The following is a 24,595-nucleotide window of genomic DNA, read 5'->3' as shown; positions in this document are numbered from 1 at the left end:
AACTGAAAAGTAGTCATAAAACACATATTCATATTAGATTGTTTTAATTTATCTTTATCTAACCAAAAAGTTATTTGGGGATCAATGTCTTTTTTTAAAGGAGATGTGAGCAAGGTATATGATAAAGAAAATATACACCTTAAATACAAATATTAATAATATAGTCAAGATTGGTGATTCAGCTGCACTGGCTTCAAACAAAAATTACTACACGTTTTCAGTAATACACTTTGTTTTCCTTACACAATATATTGTGTACAGCCATTGCTTTAATAAGAGTGTAACAGTACGTTACCAAGGTGTTTTTCCTTACCTTTATGGTAAACTTGAGTGGTGCCATTACAGTGAATTCAGGCCTCTCCTTCAGCTGTAATAATATGACATTGGATTAGAAACAGCTGCCTCTCTTCAATGTTATAAATAAAGTACTCTCAATGAATAGATAATTCAAGTTGGCTCCAACTGGCAGTTTGTTTGTTTGTCTGTTTGTGTTTTCCCATGGGACACATATAAATTAGAATCTTCCTAAGCCCAATTCAATATAGTTAATGTTACCGATAAACTTCACCAACACTACTTTTAATCTGTGTTTTGATCATCAGATGTATGACTATTTCAAAGGAATAATTTTAATTAATTTTCAAAATTTCAAAGGAAAATCCAGTCAAACGGGTTAAAATGTAAACATGTAAATGTCTAATCAGAAACTGGAGGCATTCTTATAGCTCCTTACAAATAGAGGTACAACTCAAAATAGAAAAAGTTCAATATCTTTTTGCTACTAATTTCAGAAAGTGGAACCCATATGTTATATCGATTCATTACACAGAGTGAAAAATTTCAAGCCTTTATTTTTTTTTTTTTATTTTGGTTGATAGATGATGAAAATCCAAAAGTCAGTGTCTCAGAAAATTGAGACTATTAGACAAGATAAATTAAAAAAAGGATATTTTAAACAAGAATGTCAGTCTTCTGAAAAGCACATTCATTTCTGTGCACTCAATACTTTGTTGGCCCTCCTTTTGCATGAATTACTGCATCAATGTGGCATGGCATGGAGGCAATCAGCCTGTAGCACTCAGGTTTAATGGAAGCCCAGGTTGCTTTGATTGCAGCCTTCAGGCCATCTGCATTGTTGGGTCTGGTGTCCCTCATCTTCCTCTTGACAATACCTTAGAGATTCCCTGTGGGGTTCAGGTCAGGTGAGTTTACTGGCCGGTCAAGCAGTTAACACCATGGTCACTGAACCAGCTTTTGGTGCCTTTGGTAGTGTGGGAAGGTGCCAAGTCCTGGAAAATGAAATCTGCACATCCATAACATCCCTACTTGTCAGCAGAAGGAAGCATGAAGTGCTCCAAAATTTCCTGATAGATGGTTGCGCTGACTGCAGACTTCAGAAAACACAAGTGGACCAACATCCACATGTGACATGGCAGCCCAAATCATCACTGACTGTGGAAAGCTCACACTGGACTTCAAGCAACGTGGATTCTTTGCCTCTACACTGTTTGTCCAGTCTCTGGGACTTTCAAATGACGTGTGAAAATGACTTTTGACCACTTTGGACTTTGGACCACCGAGCAACAGTCCAGTCCTTTTTCTCCACAGCCCAGGTAAGACAGTTCTGATGTTGTCAGTGGTTCAAGAGTGGTTTGACATGAGGAATACGACATTTGTAGCCCATGTCTAGGATTTGTCTGTGCATAGTGGCTCTTGCCTCCAGCCTCTCTCTGTGAACAACCAGCTTCTTTTGCAATGACCTTTGAGGTTCACCCTCCTTGTGGAGGGTGTCAGTGACTGTCTTCAGGGCATCTGTCAGGTCAGCATTCTTCACCAGGGGTGCCTAACATGTCGATCACGATCTTCCGGTCGATTGTGGAGCACTACCTTTCAAAATAAACTCTACCACGCAACGTAAAAATGAATGAAGCGCGAACCAAAGAAGACACTACAGTATAGGTAGGGTGGGTAAGCCGCATCTTATTAAAACTAGCCAATCTGAGATCTCGATCCAAATGCCATTCCACCATGAATGATGATCATTCTACCGGCAACTAGTTACTATGCAACCCCAACTGATTCCATTCAGTGCGAGTTGTCGTCACAGTAAGGTAATGGCCTAAAAGGTCAGAATTGTATTGTGCAAAACATGTTCATGCTGTTATGCAGGGGAATATCTCTCTCTCTCTCTCTCTCTCTCTCTCTCTCTCTCTCTCTCTCTCTCTCTCTCTCTCTCTCTCTCTACATATATATATATATATATAGTATATACCCACACTAAGTATACTCAGAATTTTTATTGCCGGTAGAGTTATAACTGGTAGTGTTAAAAGTAGCTGGCGTGGCAAAAAAGTGTGGGAACCAATGGGTAGTCTACTGACCAAGACTGAAAGACCATTTAAGGGATAAGCAAATCTTTGCAGTTTTTTTTTATTTGCTTATTTGGGTGTGTCCCCATGACTTTTCAATGTTGAACTTTTTCTAGTCTAATTTTCTGTGGCACAGACATTTGCGTTTCCATTTTATTTGAGCCATGATCATCTAAATTTCAAGAAATAAAAGCTTGAAATATTTCACTGGAGTAATGAATATGAGTTCACTGTCTGAAATGTGTGACAAAAATATAGAACAATTCATGTTTTTCAAATTTTATGAGATGAAAGTACCTGAAAGTTTGCGTGTAAATCTGATTGTTGAAAGTAGAAAGAGTCGGTCTGTGAGGTGATGGAAAACAAAATCGGACTCATAACATGAAAGTTGTCTTTTTCACGATATCAATTCTCAGCGGTGTGTTCAAATTATGTATTACCAAAGCTTGGAAACTGCGATGGTTCAACAAGTCCAACACTATATTTATGAAACAGTGCTATGTTGATAGCATTGATGGGCGAGATATACTGTATCGAGTAAAAACATTAAAATATAACATACCGCCAACAGCTTTGAACGGATGTCAATGGATGAGACCCCTGGATATGACGTCACATTGAATTTGTAGTCCTCCAACTGCAACGTCAACTTTAGCACTTAGCTTAGCAAGTGGTGCCAAGCTATTAAATGATTTTAACCGTTTAAGAGGCGGTCTCCCCCCGATAAACGTCTGGGAAAATGAGCCGCCAATTGGATATATCAATGAATGAATGTCTAAATATGAGTAAGGAAGTGCGACTGTTTATCGAGTAGGACCCAAGGACTTCACGCTACCACGGAAACGCGCCCGAAGCACTATATCGACGTAATTTGCAGCTAAACGTAAAACATGTAACATTTACTCAACGAAGATTTTCATTTAATAGCATTGACATTGTGTGCATGTCCGTGCGCGGTTGCCCACGGTTTCCAATAAGCGTCAAATATGATCAGGCAGTGCTATGACCTTCTATGCCGATGTTGACCGTAGACTGTCCGCGCTTCTTGGTCGCCGCTATGGAGATGAAATCACTCGCTGTCAAAGTGGCCTTACTCAGGTAAGGCCGTCAAAAGAGGCTAAAATTGCACGCTTTTGACAGAGCCATGTCAAAACTCGTCAGGAAATCCCCGTCTGTTTGCACGGATCTCCCACTGGATAACTGCGACATCCGTAACAAGCTTCACATTCTGGTGAATCTACTTAGGTCATGTTTTGGTCCCCGCGGTAGACTGAAACAAATTCACAACAACATTGGAGGCCACGTCGTTACCACCTCGACCTCCTCGCTTCTGCTTCAGTCCGTTTCCTCTTCACAACCCTTTATAAATGTAATATTGTCCTCAATTCGCAGCCACGTGGCTCGTTTTAGTGATTCCGGTTTGTTCGCTGCCATCCTGTGTTTAACTCTGATCGATCTTGCCCATAAGTCTGGTCTCAAAGGAACTGTGGCTATCGGAGTAAACCGGCACCTGTTGGGTCTGTGCATCGGATATCTCCGCCAAAAAGACTGTGGATGTTCCGTGAAACTCGACCTGAACAGCAGCAGCGACTTGATCAAATTATCCCGCAGCGTCCTCTCCAGCAAAGCAGCTTGTGGCCTAACAGAACACGAAGTTTTTCACATCAGCAAGCTGGCAGTGCGGGCGTTTTTGCTGTCTGTGCCTTGCAGCGGCCAAAGTGGCCCTCATGCAACACTTGGCGAAGTAGTGACTGTGCTTGTCGAAGGCCCCTCTGTGCTGGAGTCTGCAGTTTTTCCAGGTTTATTAGTGGACCTGCCTGATGGTTTTGACGCCACAAAGGTGGACAATCGGCCTCCTTACCCACTGTGTATAGTGTTGTTTAGCATCTCTCTTGCTGGGGATCTTTCTGAAGTCGGAGATGGAACAGTCGAGACGGACCAAGGTGTTGACACGGAATCACAGATCCTGGAAAACCTCATGGAGATTGGGGAAAATGCGGTCAAAGAAAACGTGAAGCTCTTTGTGTGCCAGAAGGTTATCCACCCAGTCCTGCAGCAATACCTAAGAAGTCATGGCATCGTAGTGATAGAGAGACTAGGGATCAGTCTCATGCGGCCACTTGCACTGCTGACAGGTAAGACTCTGCACATGGAACCCTTGGATGACTGATCACTGCAGTGCTTTGGTTGCATTGTATGTATGATTTCAGCTCGCTCACAAGGTCTCTTCCACAAAATGAGCACAGCACGCTGATTTCGTCTTATGTACATTGTGCCTAAGAGAGGCAACATGAACATTATTGGTCAAAGAGATGGAATAGAGGTAGAGCAAGCATCTCTGGGACCGAACATTCCTGGTTCGGTTCCTGGCTTCTCTTTGTCCCAGCTCCTCGAAGTGTTGTTGAGCAAGATACTGAACCTATAACTCAGGGGTGGGCAAACTTTTTGCATTTGTTAATGCATTTGTTAACAGTACATATCAGACTTGTCCGACATTTGCTTTGAAAATTAAACCAGGTTGGTTTTGAAGGCTCTGACGTTTGCTTGCATTTTGTGCACCAACCGTTTTTCCCATTGTAGCTTCACATCCAGCTCGTTCATGTGTGTCAGTATATCCACAGTAAAGGCTAAATAACTGTGTCATTCAGCTCAGGAAAATTCTCAAGTGGCTCAGAAAATGAAATAATCTCCTGTTTGAACTCTCACATTCATTGACCCAATCATTGAATCATTCACATCACGTATGAATTCTGTACCAATCTTTGGCGGGCCGGATTAAAAAGACCAACAGCCCGGATGAGGCCTGCAGGCCATAGTTTTCCCGCCCCTGCTCTAACTGGTCCCCTGGCACTGGTCGACGGCAGCCTACTGTTCGTGGTTCATTCATGATGGCTTCATTACAGAGAATGGATTTCCCCATGGAGATTAATAAAGGATACATTATTATATTGGGGTCAATACGTAATGTTAATAATTGAGATTATCCCACGTTGTTAAATAACAAATCCCAATGGACAGCGGGGGGGGAAATCATTCAAAATGATAATAAAGCTATGGTGTTTTTGTCACTTGGAGATTTTCAACCAACTACTTAAAATGAATTTGATCATTCATTTGTGCATCCATCCATTTTCTCCACTGCTTATCCTGGTCACAGGCTCATGGGTAATAAAATATTGTAGTCATGAATATTGGTGTTTGTGTTTATGTTTGTTTTTTATGTGATTTTTTTGGGGGTTGCTGGGAAGGATGTGGGTGTGGTTTGGGGTGCGATGAACATTTCAAGAGGTACAAAACTGGAATGTGTGTTTTGGATGATAATGCAGTTTTACACTGAATGTAAATTGGAAAAAAAGAGTGAATACATTGTACATTGGTCAAAGCGCAGCTTCCCATTTGCTGCAAATCAATATGTATGCATGTGTTTCATCTATCTTACAAATAGGTGCACAGCCTGTGGCAACGCTACATTCCACAATCCCTCCCAGAGCCTTTGGAAAGGTTGGAAACTTCAGCTCCAGACAGTTTGCTTCCAAAACCATGGTACATTTGTATCCTGCTGAGGAGTCTGTGATCTGCACGATGGTACTCTGCCACCGAAACGAGACAATGTTGAATGAATTGAAGGTAAGATGAAGACGAAAGTAAGCTTTAGAAAAATAATTGATAGATGTGTTGACGTTCATCTGTGCAACAACTAAAGGTGGTCTTCCAGAGGACAGAACATGTGTTGCGACTGGCCCTGCAGGAACCGGTCGCCTTACTAGGGGGCGGGTGCACAGAGACCCACTTAGCTGCTTACATCAGACACCAGGTGAGACATAAAGTATTTGATTTGTTATTTTAATGGCAATTTAAGGAGAGCACGTCTTAGTTGTGCTGCATTTCATTCCCAGAGCACGAAGGACATGGTTGAGGCAGCATCAGTGATTGGTTGCTTGCAGACAGAGTACCGTCTCGGTGTGGAGGCATTCTGCTCCTCCCTGGAGTCTGTGGCTACAGCACTTGACCACAATAGTGGGTTTTCACTGATAGACCTAACTTGTGCTCACCACTGGATCCTCCCAGCCGATGGGATGAATGAAGACATGGAAGATAGCCTGGGTCTTTGTGGATGTGGAATGTTGGATCGCAGCCCAAGTAAGAAGTGGAGCCATTTGAACACCAAATATCCAGAGTTCTCTCCTGCGTCTTTATCAGAAGACTCACCACTGCAGCCGTGTGTGCTCGACTCCTTCACAGCAAAGATTAATGCGTTACAAGTTGCTGTGGAAACTGCCAATATTGCTCTGGATGTGCAATATATAATTCAGGACATGAACTAGATGATATTTTTAAGCAAAGGACTCAGGAATCTCTTCTAAGTGGTTTTTCAAGACAGCAGATAAATCATTTCTGATGAATGTACCCCAAACCTCCGACAACAGATCATGATCATTGTTTAGTCTATTTTTTTACCTATGGGAAATCACTTCCTGTGCTGTCTTCATATTACATTATATTGTATTTATTACATATAAATATATATGTATTTTTCAAATTTGTTCTGAATTTTAGTTCTTCATTTATATATCTTGGTCTCCATGTTTGTGACTGGTCATCACATGGTACTAGGTTGAGAACCTGTGGGTTAACAATCACATGATACTGCATCTATAACCAGATGATTTGGAAATGTTGCAGATTTGTTTAGTAAAATGAAATCTTACATCAGTGGAACAGTGGAACAAAAACAAGTGACAACATACAATACATATCCCACAAAGTCATAAATTTCAGTATAGTTTTGAATGTATTTTTAATATTTATTAGTAGTTTGAATTAATTATATAAATTGAGTATAATACTAACAAGTTATTGAAAAATGATTTGCTATTTTTGAAAATAAGAGCCACACATCTGTCACAAATGGAAGGGACTTTTTTTAGTTCAGTTGTTTTAAGAACAGCTCAAGTGTGTTGGTTTTCATTCAAAAAAGTCAAGTATAGTCACTTTACTCATAACTAAAACATTTAAAGAAACCGTCATGTGAGATCATGTTTAAGTAATGTATTGCTACTGGAGCAAACTTTAGAAAAAAAGACTTCTGTGTAGTCAGTCGAATTTCAAAGGTAATTTTGCCCATATTTTGTGGTTTTCATTACTTGAATACTATAAAGTCAGAAAAAATGCTCGATTCTGCACTCTAGCACAATTTTATGACCATGTGTGAATAATTAGGTGTGCTTTTTTGCAATCTGGCATGATTGGTACACAAATTCCAAAGCAACAAAGTAATTAAGTGGTGTAATTCTTGTCAAAATCTTCTAGTCGTGGCCACTGTACTTGAAGTGGTATAAAAACATCAATGTATAATTATTTAACAATTGTAAAAAATACTCAGCTAAAATCAGTGCAAATGTGAAAGAAAGAAAGAAAGAAAGAAAGAAAGAGGAACTTTATCGACATATCTAAAATATTGAAACTTCAGATGCACTTTCATGTTGCTTTATCTACTGAACAAAATTTACTGTTGTTTAAACAGAGGTTGCGAAATTATGCATTTCACCTATGACAATAAAAAATGTAGTTTTAACGCATTTGAGTAAAAATATCCTTTAAATGTCTCAGCGTTGCAATGAAAGATTTTGTATTTCAGAAACACGTCAGTGATGTGGAAGACTGCAGGTTTTGAACTTAGTCAAGGTGTAAAGTTTACTGCTGAATAAATAGTACATCTGCTGAAGCACATGATACGCAGTATGTTTTGTAGGTATTGTGACAAACTATTCTGTTTTGTGTAGTTCTTAATACTAGAAGAACAAGACAACAGCAGACATGCTTTTCAGTATATTTTACTTGTTTTGTAACATGAATCCTCAGCCTCATTTGAAGAGCCTTTTGGGATGCTTTTTCAGTGGAACCTGAGATCAAAAAACTCCAATTAGGGAGTAGTTATGTAGTATATTTTGGGTTTATGAGGTTCAAGTTCCCATTCTCTAAGCAAGAAAAAAAAAGATACAAAAAACATTTCTAAACGATAAACAAAGATTCATAAAAAAATGAACAGTGTTGAGGTTCAGGCCTTGTCTCTACAGGAATTGAGATGAGGTGAAGAAAACAGAATAGCACTCCTTGCAGGGGAAAGGAGGTAACAGTTGGCGCCATTGTAGACCAACAGATGAAGGGACATGTCATATACTCCTGGAGACATTGCTGAGAATGAGGCAAGAGTGAGAGGATGTGGGAAAACAAAACCTGAAAGTAGACACTAAGAATAAAAGTGAGAAAACAGTAAATATGTGTATGTGCAACAGTGATTAAAAAGGCACAATAGCACAGTGTGTCATGTTTTGCTAGTTTCCCTTAAATTAACACCAGGGGTCAAGTGACTCCAGTGATTCATCTTTCAGTCTGTGCCCACTTGGTTCAACCCCTTACGTCTCTAAAGCCTCTAGTCGTGCAGAGACGGAGGGCCAGAATGAGAGAACTGCATCGTCTGAAAGGGGAATGCTTGATTTCAGCAGCAAGAGTGTCCCTGTAGAAAGTAATAATCAAGCCTCCGACTGCAGGATGATAGAAAGAGTGTTGCCTGTATCATATTGCCACTGAAAGCCTGTTCTGCCATCTTCAATCATTCAGTTTTTGCATGTTGTTTCTGCTCCTTTTTGTAGAAAGCAGATTTAAAGATGATAAATCCAAAATGGGGCAGGGATCAACAATCATCTGTTATTTGTGCATATTCATACTTTAAAGCAAAGATTTATGGCTTTATGATGATCTTAAGATTCAGGCCATGTGCTGCTTGTTTCAGCAAATATCATCTAATTCAGTGGTCCCCAACCTTTTCATCACCGCAGACCGGTCAACGCTTGACAATTTTACCGCAGACCGTGGGGGGGGGGGTACACTTGGACACGTAGCTTGTGGGTTACATGTTTGCCACTCCAGTGACCGAGATGTAATCGAGAGATTCCGGTCATCTTTCAAAATAAAAAAAAATCAAAATAAGGATTGTTCAGACTCAAGATAATAAATCCAATGGAAATAATTGATTATTTCTTGTGCGGCCTGGTACCAATTGATCCACGGACCGGTGCGGTCCGCGGCCCGGGTGTTGGGGACCACTGGTCTAATTGATATACATAATAATGGTGTAGATCTTAGTTACTGCCAAATTTTATTATGCTCTGGTCCAAGAAGTAAATGTTTGAGTCAATACTTCCATAAACTTAGGAAAATACTTGCTTCAACTACGGAATAAAGACAATTGTCAAACTGATGAGTTACTACTTTGAAATGTGATTCTCGCCAAAAAAGGAAATCTTTTAAAAAATGCAATGGTACAAGACTGTGTGCATACCCATTTCGAGACAGAAAGAGCTCTTATCCAGTTTAACCATAGGATATCACAAAATCAACCCCAGAAATCACATGATGTGATAATTATTTCAATTTTAACATACAAGTTCCAATTTATAAAACAAAAATCATCATGTCAATGAGGGAATACAACTTGCATTGTGCTGAACACAAATGATTGCCCAGGTTTTTTGTTAATGCTTGGTTTTCCTCTGCCATCACGGTTTACAGCAACACTGCTAACTTGAGCTTTTGGTTTATATTTGGAATCAATGAAAGAAAATTAATGTTATTTTACTTCTGGAACCAGAGTGGTCAATAACTTTGGAACTTATTGTTTTTGAAGCAAAGTTAAACTAAGTTATGATATGATGGAGGGCAACTATGTTTAAAGCTGAGCTCTTAAAGAAAGAAAAATGTTGGACTTTCTACAGTACGGTTTGGTGAAAAAAAAAACCTATGCACCTCCTTATTTATTAGAATTAACAATTCTTACAATTTCAAAAGTCCATTGAAACCTTTATAAGTTTGTTGTTCAAACAGAATACATTCGCTGCTTGGACAGCTGTGCATGTAAAAAAAAACTAAACAAAACAAAAAAACACTATCTCTAGTCTCCTGTACTGGGAGAGATGCAATGACTGTAAACAAAAACTAGAGGTGTTCTTGTTTGAGTAACTACAACAATACGCAGCTTTGTTTACATTTCTGTAGCAGCCACAGCTGCAATCTGGCCCATATCTTTGATGCTACAAGCTTATAGATGGAATTAGGGAGCAGTGTTGCACAACTATAACAGACAAAATATGATGACATAAAAGCATGACAACACTGCTTCATTTCAAATGCACTACACTAGTATTATTCTCGAATACAATCACATCTAAAACTCAAAAATGTAAAAAATAAATGAAGTGTTAATATAAGATAATATTCAATAGCCTAGTATGAGTAATGTTTTTGGTTTTGTACATAACGGGGTTAGTGAACATTGTTGGATGCAGCCCTTTGTTGTAACTAAATTGTATATTGTTTTTTAGGAATAGTGGTTATTTACTATGAAACTGGGTTCAAAGTTGCATGTCTTTTGAAGCAAATCTGGCAACATTTCAAAATTATGATTTGCATTTAGATCTGCAGTTTTATTTTCATTCCTTTTCTGAGGCATATTACATCCGCACAGATTGCAAAGAGTCCCAATTTATTACAACTCAAGTCCATCACTTAGTCAAGAAAGTAAAGTGGGGCTAAGAACAGCTATAGTTCTTGCAAGAACTGAAACAAGAGTCACTCCTCACCATATTACTCCGAGCTGAATTAGTAAGTATCCAGCCCATCACCTCGAACAATTTTCTGTTACATAAGGTTGAAACTGCAAGTCAAACAAAAAGTATCAAACTAAAGCTCAGAGACAGAATTCAAACTCAGGAGAGGATGGAGAAGGGCAGGAGGGCTGAGTGGGAGATAGGGAAAAGAGACTGTGTTGGCTTGGAGTGTTTAGGTCCTTCCAGCAAAAAGTGGGTATAGTTGGGACTGGGGTGAGAGGGAGGATGTCTGGGTTGGGTTATGGCGATAGATAGTCAGGGCAGAGCTGAGGTGCTGCAATAGCCCCCTCAAAAGTCGACCTCAATGTACAATGAGGGCCCCAGCAGCATAACTGACTGAGCTGTCCTGCCAGTTCCTGCACTCACTTGACTGGGCGTAGTTCAGGAAACTGAAGTTCATTTCTAAACCAGTCTTCCTCAGCTCAGCCACAGCCTATGAAAAAGCAATAAAAGTCACTAAGTAAGTGATTTATCATGTGCCATGCCCCAATTGAATTGTACACATGAGGTTTTATACCTCAGCCAACATGAGAAGTTCTGTGTTTTCCAGCACCAACTGCCTCTTGCTTAAAAAAAAATCTTCCATATTTTTCATTTTTAACATCAAAATCTTTATCTTAAAGCTAAGGCAAAGATAAGAATGATATCTGGTCTTTCTGTATTTCTATAAAAGCTACATTTGTGTTTTATATCCAGTTTAAGACATTAAACTTAGCGTAAAAAAATATATCTTGCTGAACGAGGAAATGAGAGATCCTTATTGCCAGATGGTGCCAAATGATGTGAAGTTCAAAATATCAAAGTATCAAGCGCCAAATCTATGTTTCTGGTAGGAGAAAAGATACCAATGTGCTTTTGAGGTGTTTTTTAGATGAAAAATTAACAATAGATTCTTAAGGAACACCACAGATCCTGGGAAATCACTGGTCCCTACTGATGAGTTTTTATTCAATGGTGCATTTTGACTAAGTAAATAAAACAATACAGTATCACTGAAGCTTGCAATCACTCTGTACCTACTTTTGCAAAATAGAAACTGAATCAAGAGTAAATTTAAAGAACAGAGAAGAATAAATGTGAGAAGAAAGTGATTATGAATCACAAATTGCTAGCCTAAGAAGCTTGTTTCTTTTTCTTAACTTATAGGAGCAGGACTAGATAGCTCTGTGTAGTTACATAAAAACCTTCTGGTTTGATTCAGTGTATGGTTATAGCTAGTATTCACTTTGTTATAATTACTCATTTACTTTTGAAAACACTTGTTACCTCGATGTTGTCCTTTATTGAACTCCTTGAAACCACAGCTTGTCTAAACAAATACATTTATCCAACAGCTTTATAGTCCAAAGACAGTCATATTCTAATGTTTAAAAAACACCAATTGAAAACTCAACATTACACATTTTTCTGAGACTTGCTTTCTTTTCCAATACTCACATTTAGCAGAACCCCAATAGGATGACGCCCACAGATGGTGTTGCGGAACTTCTTCAAATAGTTGGTGAAAGACATGGGATCCAACTGCTCTATAATGCCCATCCCCTTCAGAAGAATAAAACAAACTTACTTAGGACATCATCCTTGTAAAATGTTTTGCATGTAATTTGATGATGTGTTTGATTTTGGGTTTTCATACTGTTGGTTGAAGAAAAAAAAATGTAATTTTACACGAGGAAAAAATGTTTGCAACAGCAGTGACAACTAAGATTAAAAAACAGCTATATTATCTTGGAGAAGCCTTCATAATCACAAAAAGCAATGTGGACATCTGCTCTTCTGCACTTCTAAAATACAACTTTTTCAAATGCTGTATAATTCATGTCAGTATAATTTGCTTTCTAATATAACTGCTTATTCATCACATGAATCATTACTCCTAATATATGTGCGAGTTGATATCAATCGGTTATTTTACAAATTCAATTCCACGATTAACTCAACATCTGAATGAATGAAATCTTCATGGTTACCATTTTATCAAGATGCTCAATAGACCTGGAGATCTGTCCTTGAGATTCATCATAGTATGTGTAGCGAAATCGTTGACCTTTATTTAAAAAAAAAAAAAAAAAAAGGAAATATAACAAAGCCCATAGGTGTCAACAACACAGTAACAATATATCATTATGAATTCAATAATATTTGGAATAAATCAGTAGGTTCAGTTATCTGATTTTGATAGCTACCCCAGTGGCAGAAGTCAGATGAGATGATGAAAAGGTTAGAAGGGTCGGCCAGGTACTTGCTGAGCAGCTTCCCATACTCCTGTTCCTTCGACTCACTCAGGGCACCAACAAGAACAGGAACGATGCTAAACTCATCTTTGTGGCTGCAAAATTAAATGACAGACTGAAAACTTGGCAGGCAGACATGCACATTAGAGTTTAGGGTACTTAATGCAAACTTTTCTGAGATTAGTGAAGCAGCCCTCTACTGGTCTCATAATGGTGAGAATGAAGTTGTCACTTTTGAGACCCACCTCAATGTCACTAAAAAATCTTACTCTGTGAACCAGAATGTCTGATCATCATTGAGATATGGTAAGGATTGATGATTTATATGAACCAAGTACAAAAGAAAAAAAAATGACAGGCAGAGTGGTAATAAGAACATCTGTTCCAAAAATGCTGCGCGCGGTCGTTTTATCATGCCTAATGGAGCGTGTAGTCAGCTGTCAACCTGAATAAAAAAATATTACTATGTCATTGAACAATGTAAAATACATATTTTCAAAAAATCACAACTAAAAATGTTTATTTTACCTGATTAATATAATTTTTGCTCCGAACCTGAGTGCACAGTGTCTGCACGTTAGGGCTGTAAAACCTCAATAAATCTCATGTCAGCAGGTATCACGCATCGGAGTTTGTAACACATATTTTGAGCGATATAAAAATTAACCATGTGTTATTTTAATACTACAAGATCACCATAATCTTCATATTTAGGATTACATTTATAAAACCAACAAACTGAAACTAAATAAATCAAATATTCATTTATTTTCCAAAGCCACAATGAGTCACAGCAGAGGGATGAAAGAACCATATACAGCTCCAAAGACACAAGTTGCCAACCCCAAGTCTAAGCTATTTACTTGGGAAATTAACAATCAATTGCCCACAAAATATATGTTCACCCACCCTTCCTTTCTTATTATACGATATTTACCTCACATAAGAAGCTAACTATCCCGGCCAGTAAATATTTCTGATTTAGCTAGCAGGGGAAAAGGGCGATTAAAGACTATTCGGATGTAACTTTTCAGGCAGAAACTGAGACACTGTTGACATGATGCTGATATGCCTTACCTCTCCATGGCTTTAGCAGTGTAAGGCAAGTGCATTTCAATACTGTGCTCATCTTCATCTGTCTGCAGACTCATCCGCTCAAACAACCCAGTTTTCCAGAGGTCGGAATACACTGTAGAAAGAAAGTTAGCTTCACTTTAATTTGCTCACATGAGAATGACCCTGGGTATTTTTTTGGAGCTGAACACTCATTTAAATTAGGAGTCAAAATAAGTGCCGAGCAAAACCTCCTCATTAAGTAAGCCCATTTCTTTTAGAACCAGGAATCTTTCTGGTCCCCGAAGAAAGATTAAAAGTATAACACATCCCACTACTGCTGCCGGTCTGTCTGTGGCACCTTTACAAATTAACATCTCAAAAAAAAAAGACCATCTCAGTTATTAGCCAGTCAACCAGTGACCTTATGTGAAACTGTAACAAAAATGTTGGTTGACAGATTTTTATATATATGTGTCTAAGAAAAAGAGTCAATACCCTTCTGGTCGATTCTCAGGTCATAGAAAGGTGTTCTATAGATGTCTGCAGTTGACAGGGCACAGCGGGAGAGGGGCACGTGGTGTGAAGGTCCCAGGATAAACACCCTGCGACTAAACGGCAACAGAACTTAATCTCACTCAATCTGCTCATAGACATATTCCTCTTATTGTATTGTATCTGAATCTGGAGCTAGTCATTTTGTGGCAAAAATGTTTTGATGAAAAAAAAAAAAAAAAGGCACAGTATTATCTTCAAAAATTAAGAGGCACCTACGTAACAGAAGGATCCACCTGCTTGTATGCATGTGCTGCACAAGCACCACAATAGGTATATCCAGCATGCCTGAAAGAGAAAACATGCTCAATTTACGTGCAATGGCCAAGAGATAAGACTTTTGTATGTTATGGTCAACATTTCAGTTTTTAAATGTGCTTACGGTGCAATGATAGCTCTAGCAGGTCTTTTGGTGGGCTGCGCTTGGGAAAGCCAGCCCTCTAATTGTGCATCGAGCTGGGAGCCTATAAAAGTTGAAGGTAAAAAATAATTTAAAATTAATTTATTTTTATTTTTTTTTAAATAAATAAATAAATTTTATATATATATATATATATATACACACATTATAACCAAGCATACAAATACATACACTGTCAGCCTTATGGAGGCTGGGTGGCCAACAATGCATTTTGATATACACCGACGAAAACATTGTCTGTATTTCTTTACAACGTGCCATATACCGTACAGCTCTCATTCAGAGATGTTAACATTACGTTGTTAATCAAGAGGAGAAAACGGTTTGGCTTGTATGAAAAGCAAACAAGCATGTTGAAGCGGACACTGTCTTTAGAAAGTAACATTTAAATTAAGTCAAGACATTCACATGTGTGCAGACTGCTGATTTTGACAGCCGGAAGTATCTTACATGTTGAGCTAGTGGTCAGATTTAATAGACGTTGTTATTACGATGCATGCGGGTAGGCTTAAAGTGATAAGTGGGCAGCAGCTAGCTGGCCAATTGGGATCATACGGTGCTACATGAATCTTTAGTTTTCTGCTCTGCAGTATCCGGTTCTTTGTTTCATAATAAAAAAATTATTAAAAATAAAAAGCGTTAAACATAACTTGACCACGTCAGGACGCATGAGCACTAACACTGACGAGTCGAGTTAAAATAGTTCCTGACAGGCTGTCTTGGGGAATGTCTGATCCAGCCCGTTGGTTGGTACGGTTAGGCCAGGAAGTTCTAAGAATATTAGCAAGTTAAAGCAGAGCTTTATAGCAATGTTAACCACTCATAAATGTATATGTCTGAATCAATTGGAAATGCTGAGCAGCAGATGCTGACATCTCCTTAAACAATCATAGGAGTCGCTACTAAATTAGCAGCGGGACATCAGCGAAATGTTAGCTATTGAGATCTCCATCAGCATTAACGGTACAAGCATTATGTTAGCAAATGTCCTCTTTTTTTATGTTTCAGTTTCCTGGTTTCACTGGGTATCTGTAACAGGGCATGAAAATGTGTATATAATTCCATGAATAAAAACTAGCAAATTCCATTATGCCGTCGCCTCTCGAAAAACAAAAGTCAGCTATCATAAGGCGTGCTAACACGGCCGGGTGGTGTGTTGACAGTTACCCGAAGCGGAGTACCAGCTCCCGGCGTGACTTGCTTCTCTGCATACCACTCGGTTCGACATCTTGGATCCCAAGCCGCCTATTTTGGTTTACTTGAATCTTTTCAGGCGAAAAATTAAAATACCAAAAGACAGTGTTTGTTATTAAAGAAAACCCGAGCACAGGCTAACTTGGCCGTGAAGACAAAGAGCAGCTGGAGTGGAAAAACAGCCGAGCTAGCTTGCTAACAAGCGCAGTGTTCCGTCAGCTGGCTGTGGTGTTGTTACCGGTTAGTTAGCCAGAGACTGAGGCTAAACTCTTAGCTAATCTGAGAATATTGATGGGAAATTCGGAAAGGCACAACGTACAAAAGCTGTCAAATGTGCTGATTTTAAACAAGCAAAAGACAACTTGCTATCCCTAGGTCTGTCATCGCCTAAATTGGAGGTTACTGGTTAGATTGTTGAGTCAGGTAAGGGGAGTCTTTAAAAAAAAAAGAGGTTTCATGATGATGTCAGATACGTTGATTGGTTGTTTGACACCTACACGGAAAACAATTGGTGAAAAACCTTTAGTAGGTGGAGCATCTACTGAGCTATTGTTTGGTTATGTCAATGCTTTGGCCGTCAGGTGAGCGGGTATTGTGTGGAAACGCCTCGCATGGTATGTATGTATGTATGTATGTACGTATGCATGTATGAATGAATGCATGCATGAATGAATGAATGAATGAATAAATAAATAAATAAATAAATAAATAGGCAAACAAGCAACCACACACAAACACTGTACTATGGTGTATTGATCATAATCTTGTTGTCTGTACTCATGTTTAAGTGGATGACAAAAACAGCGTTCAGTCCAAATGATGGATAACTAACGCGTGTTATTAATTAAGAGGTTCAAGAAAATAATTTAAAGAACTGTTATCCCAAAAGGAAAAATGAACTGTGTCATATGTTAACAACCACTTCTACATTTTGGTAGAACTCATTTTTTTCAAGGTACTTTCCTCATGTCAAAAACTAATCAAGATCCATAAAATTCAACGCTTACTCAAATGACCCGAACATCGATGTGAGTAAAATGGTGACATTTCCCCCGGCTATAGCTGTTTCTATATTGCAATACAGCAGTGTGTCGTACGACTGGATCAATACATATATGTATATATTTTTTCATAATCGTGTCAATACCGTTTCTTCGTTTGTGCGTCTTTGTGGGACAGAAGCGTTTGGTTTTGGTAATAATTCATTAAAGTGCTTTAGCATATTTATAGATGGAATTTATGGTGGAAATAAATATGAAACACTTGGAGGGAGATTTAAAATGTTATACAATCATGCTAATTAGTATTACCGGAAGTTGTTTGCATTGTTTTTGTCATCGTGCCGGAGCAGCGGGGCGGGTAGAGATCTCTGACTTCAGCAAGAATTTGGAAAGCGGAAGCTAGCTTTGTAACCATTTGCGATGGGACACCGACATTGAAATATCTGTTAGATTTTATGAAACTATAGATTTCGAATTATTGCAATTTAAAGCCAAATTTCACCTTGACGTATTTCATTTGTCGCTAACTGAGTTGTAACCAACGTCAAACCATATAAGGGAACTACGCCGCAATAGGTATGTCTGTCAATGCAGCCCATATTAAAGGCAAAGACAGTGGTGAAATTGTTAAAAACTACCATAAGCAGGCGTTTGAGTATATATCGAAGGCACTGAGGATCGACGAAGATGATACAGGTTAGCTTATTATGATTGGAGTTGGGTCAGCTAACAGCTACTAGCTAACATGTTGTATGAGACAATGTGTTATAAATGATATTGTGCAATGACAGGAGAAAAGGAGGAGGCTCTGCACTGGTACAAGAAGGGAATTGTTGAACTTGAAAGCGGAATTGCAGTAAAGATCACAGGACAAGGTAACGTTAAAAAAAATAAAGGAATTTGTTGCCATGCTGTAGTCCAACTTCATGCTTTGTCAACAGGGGATCAGTATGACCGGGCGAAGAGACTCCAGGCTAAAATGCTTACCAATCTCACCATGGCTAACGATAGGCTTGCTCTTTTGGGTAAGATAGTATGTAAATCTGCTATATGAAGTATTTGGAGTTGTGACATCTTTCATTGTAAAACCTTGACATATTCCTGTTCCACAGAGCAAACACTGGCTGCTAAAAGAAGTGATCCCCAGAATGCTCCCCCACCACCAAAGCCTGTACCCAAAAGCCAACCGGTTGTGTGCAACTTATCCACTAACAGCAGGCTCTCAACTACTGTCAAAGCCCAAGCGAGAGCAACTGACCCAAAGGTGATTTGTTTTAATAAGATAGCCAATTATTTTACAGCGTTGTAGGTTATGATACTTTACTAATGCTTATGTCATGTTAAAGGTGACCCCACGGTTTGGAAAACCTCAAAATGAAAAGCCAGGAAAACAGCCCCGTAAAAGGGATTTGAAAAACTTCAAGAACGTAGATAGTAAACTGGCCAACATGATTCTGAATGAGATTGTTGACACGTAAGTTAAAGCAGTGGTGCAACACGTGAAGGTTGGTGCCAGTCAATCATATCTAAACCTAAACTGTTTTCTATTCCTCCCAGTGCTGTATCTGTAACATTCAAAGATATTGCCGGTCAAGATCTTGCTAAGCAAGCACTACAAGAGATTGTCATACTCCCTGCCTTGAGACCAGAGGTTGTCATTTATCAAATTTTAGTCATGCAAGTTGTGATTCTGCCTTTAAAGAACTAACTAATTTCTTCTTGTTATTTTATAATTTAGCTATTTACTGGACTGAGAGCTCCTGCACGTGGTTTGCTGTTATTTGGTCCACCTGGAAATGGGAAAACCATGCTGGTGAATTGGCATAACATTGCAAAGTCATTTGGACCAGCTTTTTATATTGCACCAAAACAATGACATAATTGTTTTTGCTTTCTCCTGCCAGGCCAAAGCTGTTGCAGCAGAGTCAAATGCTACATTCTTCAGCATCAGTGCAGCAAGTTTGACTTCTAAATACGTAAGCAGAATTTATGCACCACCTGGTCCTGTTCTGTCATTGTGACTTATTGTATTATACTTATCTTATACTGTACAGTGGTCTTATTTTCTTCATAAACTAGCTTGGCCATACATGTAGTACTGCCATTTTGTATGTGAACAATTGAGAATCTTTAATCTCATTTATTGGTGTAGTATATCCCCCTAAATGTGAATTACTGAATATATTCATAATCAACTACCATGCACCCACAGACAAAAATACTGGTTCAAAGTAAAATAATGATAGACCTTATAATAGGGATGCCAAACTCAATGCGGAGCCTCGAATAAGATTTAATTACACCAATATTTTTTTTAACCACAGCTGAACAGCTATGTCCTAATGACTATGGAAAGACACCCCACAAATCAATGGCAGTTCATAGGATGATGATAATGAACAGCTTAAAGAACTTGTACATCTAAGACAGTGAAGTCTGAGTAACAGGAAGCAGCAATTGTATACAGTTTTCTAAATCCTCCCCTCATACTGTTACTAAGCATGAATTTCAAATTACTCTTTGGTAGTCCAACTAATCCCTAACAGATAGCCTTGCTGAGTAAATTCATTACTTGTTATGGGATTAGTTTTTATTGCTCAGATTCGAAAATAATTCTTCAAATTTACCTACTATCGGATGTACCTACGATCCAAGTAGGAGCATTTTTAATTCTAGATTTGAAGGTGTTTTTTACTGATCAAGATTTGTTCAGTGAACCATAATCAGTTATGTGCTCAACGTTAGATATATACTGATATATATATATACTGATATTAAAAGTGTGTAATGACAAAAAATGGCTGAATGTAATGCCAACCATACATCGAAAGACTTTGAAAGATTTGGAAAAGGTATGTGGAAGATTATCATCTCACACCTGCTCACATCTAAAGACTCAGACAAAGTCTCAGACAAGGCTGAGACTGAGATTTTACAATGACTCTCACAGGTTCTCTAATTAAAAGACTACAACTAGATTATTTCAGGATTTTTTTTTCCTATCATGCAATGTTTTCACCTGGACTTTGCAGAGCCTCTGCTATTTCACTTGCTTTTCCACTTGGCTATGATACATTGGAGAGTTGACATCCCATAAGTTGGACTGTTCTGCCCACAGCTCCACCATCTGCTTCTCTTTCTGGATGGTCCAAATTGATTGGGCCTTCCTTTGCCGTTCCCATTCATCCATCATCAGCTAACAAATCTTTTCTCTGCTGCCAATACAAAAATCAATCACAAGAGCAGTGATTGTTTTTTTTATACCAGTTTTCCTTTTGCCAGTTTTGTTGGAGCTAATCTTTTGGTTATCTATTTGAGTTATATCACTGTAAAGACTGAAAGACTTGTGGCAATATCAAACACTTTTGATACTGTCATAAGCTAAAAACTACTCAAAGACTTATCTACAACTGCTTCAAGTCTGTAATATTACCACCTTACACTTAGTTAATGAAGAATGTAATATTACCACCTTACACTTAATAAATGAGATGACGGCAGTATGTTGTGATTGACAGTGGTCAGAGCTGAAACCCTGTCATGTAAAGTGCTCTCTTTAGTGCTGGAGCTAACTTTCAATCACAGTACTTGAAATATGCTCTGTTCTGACCCCCTTGAATGTCACCCCTGTGACATTCAAGACCCCATTTCACATTCATTATTATTATTGTTATTTAATAATTTTATGATAGTAATGAATGAATGTGAAATGGGGTCTTGAATGGCCCCTTGAATGTCAACCCCTGTAACATTCAAGGGGGTCACAATGAATGTGAAAGGGGGTCTTATTTATAACCTGTCTGCTATTCCAATTGCAGGTAGGAGAAAGTGAGAAGCTTGTCCGTGCACTGTTTTCAGCTGCCAGAGAATTACAGCCCTCTGTCATCTTTATTGGTTTGTAATATTCAACAGCTGATCAAATGCACTTCCCAAACCCTTAGCTTCTTGTCAACATCAACATTATTTTAAGTCTACTTTTTGTTGTATAATAATTTCTGCTTTTAGATGAAGTAGACAGCTTGCTCTGTGAAAGGAGGGAAGGCGAACAAGAGTTCTCCCGTCGATTAAAAACAGAGTTCCTCATTGAATTTGATGGGGTGCGTATGTTAGTTATTTAAATCATAGATTTTGGTGGTGCTGAATCACAACAGTCCCTTAAAGCCCTTGTTCTTTTATCATTGCGTTGTTTTGTGACTGCCAGGTACAATCAGGAGGGGATGACAGGGTACTTGTAATGGGAGCAACCAACAGGCCTCAAGAACTTGATGAGGCAGTTCTTCGGTACGCTCATCTTTATCCTTTCAAAACTGTAATTATTATATTCTTGTGCAAGACATTTACCATTCTTCTGTCTTCCTTACAGACGTTTTGCTAAAAGGGTATATGTTTCACTGCCTGATGAGAAGGTAACTGTTGTGGAAACGTTATGATCACTGTCTTTTGACAATTTTGAATTGTAGGTTATGCAATATTTTGCATTTGGAAATTACACTTTGCAACATTTGTGCCTCCAGACAAGGTACACACTACTTGAAAATCTTTTAGGAAAGCATGGCAGTCCTTTGAACAAAAACGAGCTGAACTCCCTTTCAAAGTGAGTTTTAAGTTTTCATCACCTGATATCTTTAAATCATCATTTTGCTGTGTGCGTTCATTAATTCTGGAATGGTTATCATGACAGAGCGACTGCAGGATATTCCGGGAGTGACCTGACATCCTTAGCCAAAGATGCCGCACTCGGACCAATTAGAGGTAAAACCACGCTTCTTGTCATCCAATTGTATGCAAATTGCTTGTTGGTAAATATTCATTATCATTTTCTCATGGTCTTTGCAAATAATTGAAATTTACTGTAAAGTACATGGATCATTTATGATATTGTTTTGGTTGGGCTTTATATATTTATACAGTTTAATTTAGTATGATTTTGTGTACAGGGAATACTGAAATATATGCAACATAATTTTGTTGCCTATATTAAATTGTTATAATTTTTTTGTCAATTCAAGTTATGAGCATAATTTTAAGTCATATCAGTGGGACTTACTAATAGAAGATTTATGGATGTAGTGAGAGAGGATATGAAGGCAGTTGGTGTGAGAGAGGAGGATACAGAGAAAAAGGTTAGATGGAGAAGGTTGATTCGCTGCGGCGACCCCTAAAGGGAACAGCAGAAAGACAGAGAAGAAGAAGTGTGACTTACTTATCATTTGATTCACAGTCATTGATGACAGTCATTTGACTCAGGTCTGGTTTTATCTGCATTATGTACTTTATCAGTGCCATTTTGACACAGATAGCTTTATTTTGCACAGAATTGGGCCCAGACCAAGTCCGACATATGGCCGCCAGTCAAGTAAGTTCACACAATCAAAATGTCAAAATTCTGCCTTTTCCAGTAATTGCCCTATTATCTGCTTTGACATTTAACTGCTGAAATACTGTTGATTCACAGATGCGCAATATCAGGATGAAAGACTTTGAGGAGTCCCTGAAACGCATTAAGCCCAGTGTGAGCCCAGCTACACTCAACACTTACAACAAATGGAACAAAGATTTTGGGGACACTACAGCTTTTTGATCAGAATGGATAATTTGTTAATTGCTGTCTTTTCATCATCTATAACATTTGGGAGATCCCTTCAAACCTTTCAAAAGGTATTCAAAAGAATACAAAGGTAACCTATGAATATGACCATTAGAATCACAGTGGTTGAATTTCCTGTTTTATAGGAAGACTTCGCTCATAGGATTTTGTATATTCCACTTCTAAACACTGTCTTTGTACAGTATTTATTCTCAGCGTCCTGCCAAGAGTGATATTGCTTTTGCCTCAAGGGGGCAGCAACTATCTTTGAAAACTTTACTCAGCCTGGTGCGTTTGGTTTATTTTACAAATCCGTTGATTACCTTGAGTTTAAATGCTGATCACCAAGTGCTCTCTGTAATACACGCAACACTCAATCTAATTGCTGAGTAATGTGTAAATGTAGATCTTTTCCATAAACAATTTCTAGAAGATTCCTTGAATAGAATAGCATTAATATTTGAAAGTAGAAAAGATGATGCATTATTGTCACCCAACAGCTTTCTCCCTCAAAAACAAAACAAAAAACTTAGCAAACGTCCTCAGTTGGATATGTATTAACAAGTTGCATCACTATATCTCCCTCGTATGTATCAATAAACATTAAAGATCTTTCAGCTGCCTCCATTTTCACTCTGTCATTCCTTCTGTTATTCAGTCCTGGTGACAAGTGGCGGTGCAGTTCAGATTTTGTTGTTTTATTCCCACTCCTGTCAGTGATCTCCTTACAGCAGATATTTTGCCTGCAACCACTCCCGTTGAATCCAGTGAATCGATACTAATGTAAATAAAAAGCGTGTTTTACACCACCAACTGTCAGGTTGAATGATAGATTGGATTATATTTGCAGCTTTGGATATGTCAGATACACTTAGCTGAACATCTGTGCTTTCAGGTGCATACATGTATAGTTCCAAAGGTTAAATGACTTGTTTGAAATAGAAAATCCAAAATATTAATTTCAGCTGAATGACATGAACATTAACCATTGCATGAGCATAAAATTATTCATGAAAGTTAGAAAAGAAAAATAATATCCATGGTGATCAGCAAGAAATGCCTAAATCATGAAATGGAATTCAGTAGTTCGAGGAAGAATAAAAGCAACAGTCTAAGTGTATCATATCACATGGATATTAGTTTGAAATGTACTAGGAATCATCCTGAGAGAAGAGGGATTTCCTATGTCAAGGAACAGTTGACTGGGGCGAAGTGAATTTATCAGTCAGTCATAGAGCTTTATTTCAGTGCACTCTAAGCTTTTCCAAAACTAAGTCAACAGAAACATGAGCTCTGCCAAAGTCCCTTCCTATGGTCAGCATGCAGTGTTGCTTGTGGTTGCTGAGGCTTACCAGCTGCATCATCTGTTCTGCAGATGTTTGCATAGTCTGCAATTGCAAACATTTAATCAAAATATTTTAGTTTTTTGAGTCAGTACCAAGACTTTGCTTTCCCCACCGTCAGAGGACTATGTAGGGGTAACTACACACAAAACACTTGCTTTCAAATGCTTCC

General features: G+C 38.4%; 4 protein-coding genes across 4 annotated transcripts in view; 2 read left to right on the top strand and 2 right to left on the bottom strand.

The window, feature by feature from the left end:
* The window catches only part of slx4ip (SLX4 interacting protein), a 37,028-nt gene extending 34,054 nt beyond the window's left edge, over positions 1–2,974 (bottom strand). Inside the window, exons 1-3 of the mRNA XM_086166990.1 lie at positions 2,932–2,974; positions 2,667–2,714; positions 314–367 (exon numbers count right to left, since the gene is read on the bottom strand). Of these exons, the coding sequence (XP_086023116.1) occupies positions 314–340 (27 nt within the window). The 5' untranslated portion in view covers positions 341–367; positions 2,667–2,714; positions 2,932–2,974. The remainder of the gene's footprint in view (positions 1–313; positions 368–2,666; positions 2,715–2,931) is intronic.
* Positions 2,975–3,411: 437 nt separating this feature from the next.
* Positions 3,412–7,779, top strand: mkks (MKKS centrosomal shuttling protein). The gene is made up of 4 exons (XM_086166954.1): positions 3,412–4,504; positions 5,815–5,996; positions 6,073–6,183; positions 6,266–7,779. The coding sequence occupies exons 1-4, from the start codon at positions 3,514–3,516 to the stop codon at positions 6,692–6,694; spliced, it is 1,713 nt and encodes a 570-aa protein (XP_086023080.1). The 5' UTR covers positions 3,412–3,513; the 3' UTR covers positions 6,695–7,779.
* Positions 7,780–8,187: 408 nt separating this feature from the next.
* On the bottom strand, positions 8,188–16,942 carry memo1 (mediator of cell motility 1). The gene is made up of 9 exons (XM_086166967.1): positions 16,466–16,942; positions 15,260–15,341; positions 15,097–15,165; positions 14,821–14,933; positions 14,347–14,458; positions 13,222–13,364; positions 13,006–13,082; positions 12,473–12,577; positions 8,188–11,468 (listed from the first exon to the last, which is right to left on the bottom strand). Exons 1-9 carry the CDS (start codon positions 16,524–16,526, stop codon positions 11,337–11,339), a joined length of 894 nt encoding a protein of 297 aa, XP_086023093.1. The 5' UTR covers positions 16,527–16,942; the 3' UTR covers positions 8,188–11,336.
* An 878-nt stretch (positions 16,943–17,820) lies between these two features.
* On the top strand, positions 17,821–23,821 carry spast (spastin). The gene is made up of 16 exons (XM_086161421.1): positions 17,821–18,189; positions 18,285–18,368; positions 18,435–18,518; positions 18,606–18,757; positions 18,840–18,967; positions 19,051–19,144; positions 19,232–19,306; positions 19,398–19,469; positions 21,312–21,387; positions 21,499–21,590; positions 21,695–21,774; positions 21,857–21,899; positions 22,008–22,087; positions 22,175–22,245; positions 22,809–22,849; positions 22,949–23,821. Exons 1-16 carry the CDS (start codon positions 18,072–18,074, stop codon positions 23,072–23,074), a joined length of 1,416 nt encoding a protein of 471 aa, XP_086017547.1. The 5' UTR covers positions 17,821–18,071; the 3' UTR covers positions 23,075–23,821.
* Positions 23,822–24,595: the final 774 nt, after the last annotated feature.

Source organism: Fistularia commersonii, chromosome 2, assembly GCF_037954325.1.
Source record: "Fistularia commersonii isolate RoL2024-O1a breed Wild chromosome 2, RoL_Fcom_v1.0, whole genome shotgun sequence".
Classification (NCBI taxonomy): Eukaryota; Metazoa; Chordata; class Actinopteri; order Syngnathiformes; family Fistulariidae; genus Fistularia; species Fistularia commersonii.
This window is presented reverse-complemented; position numbering and strand designations above follow the sequence as displayed.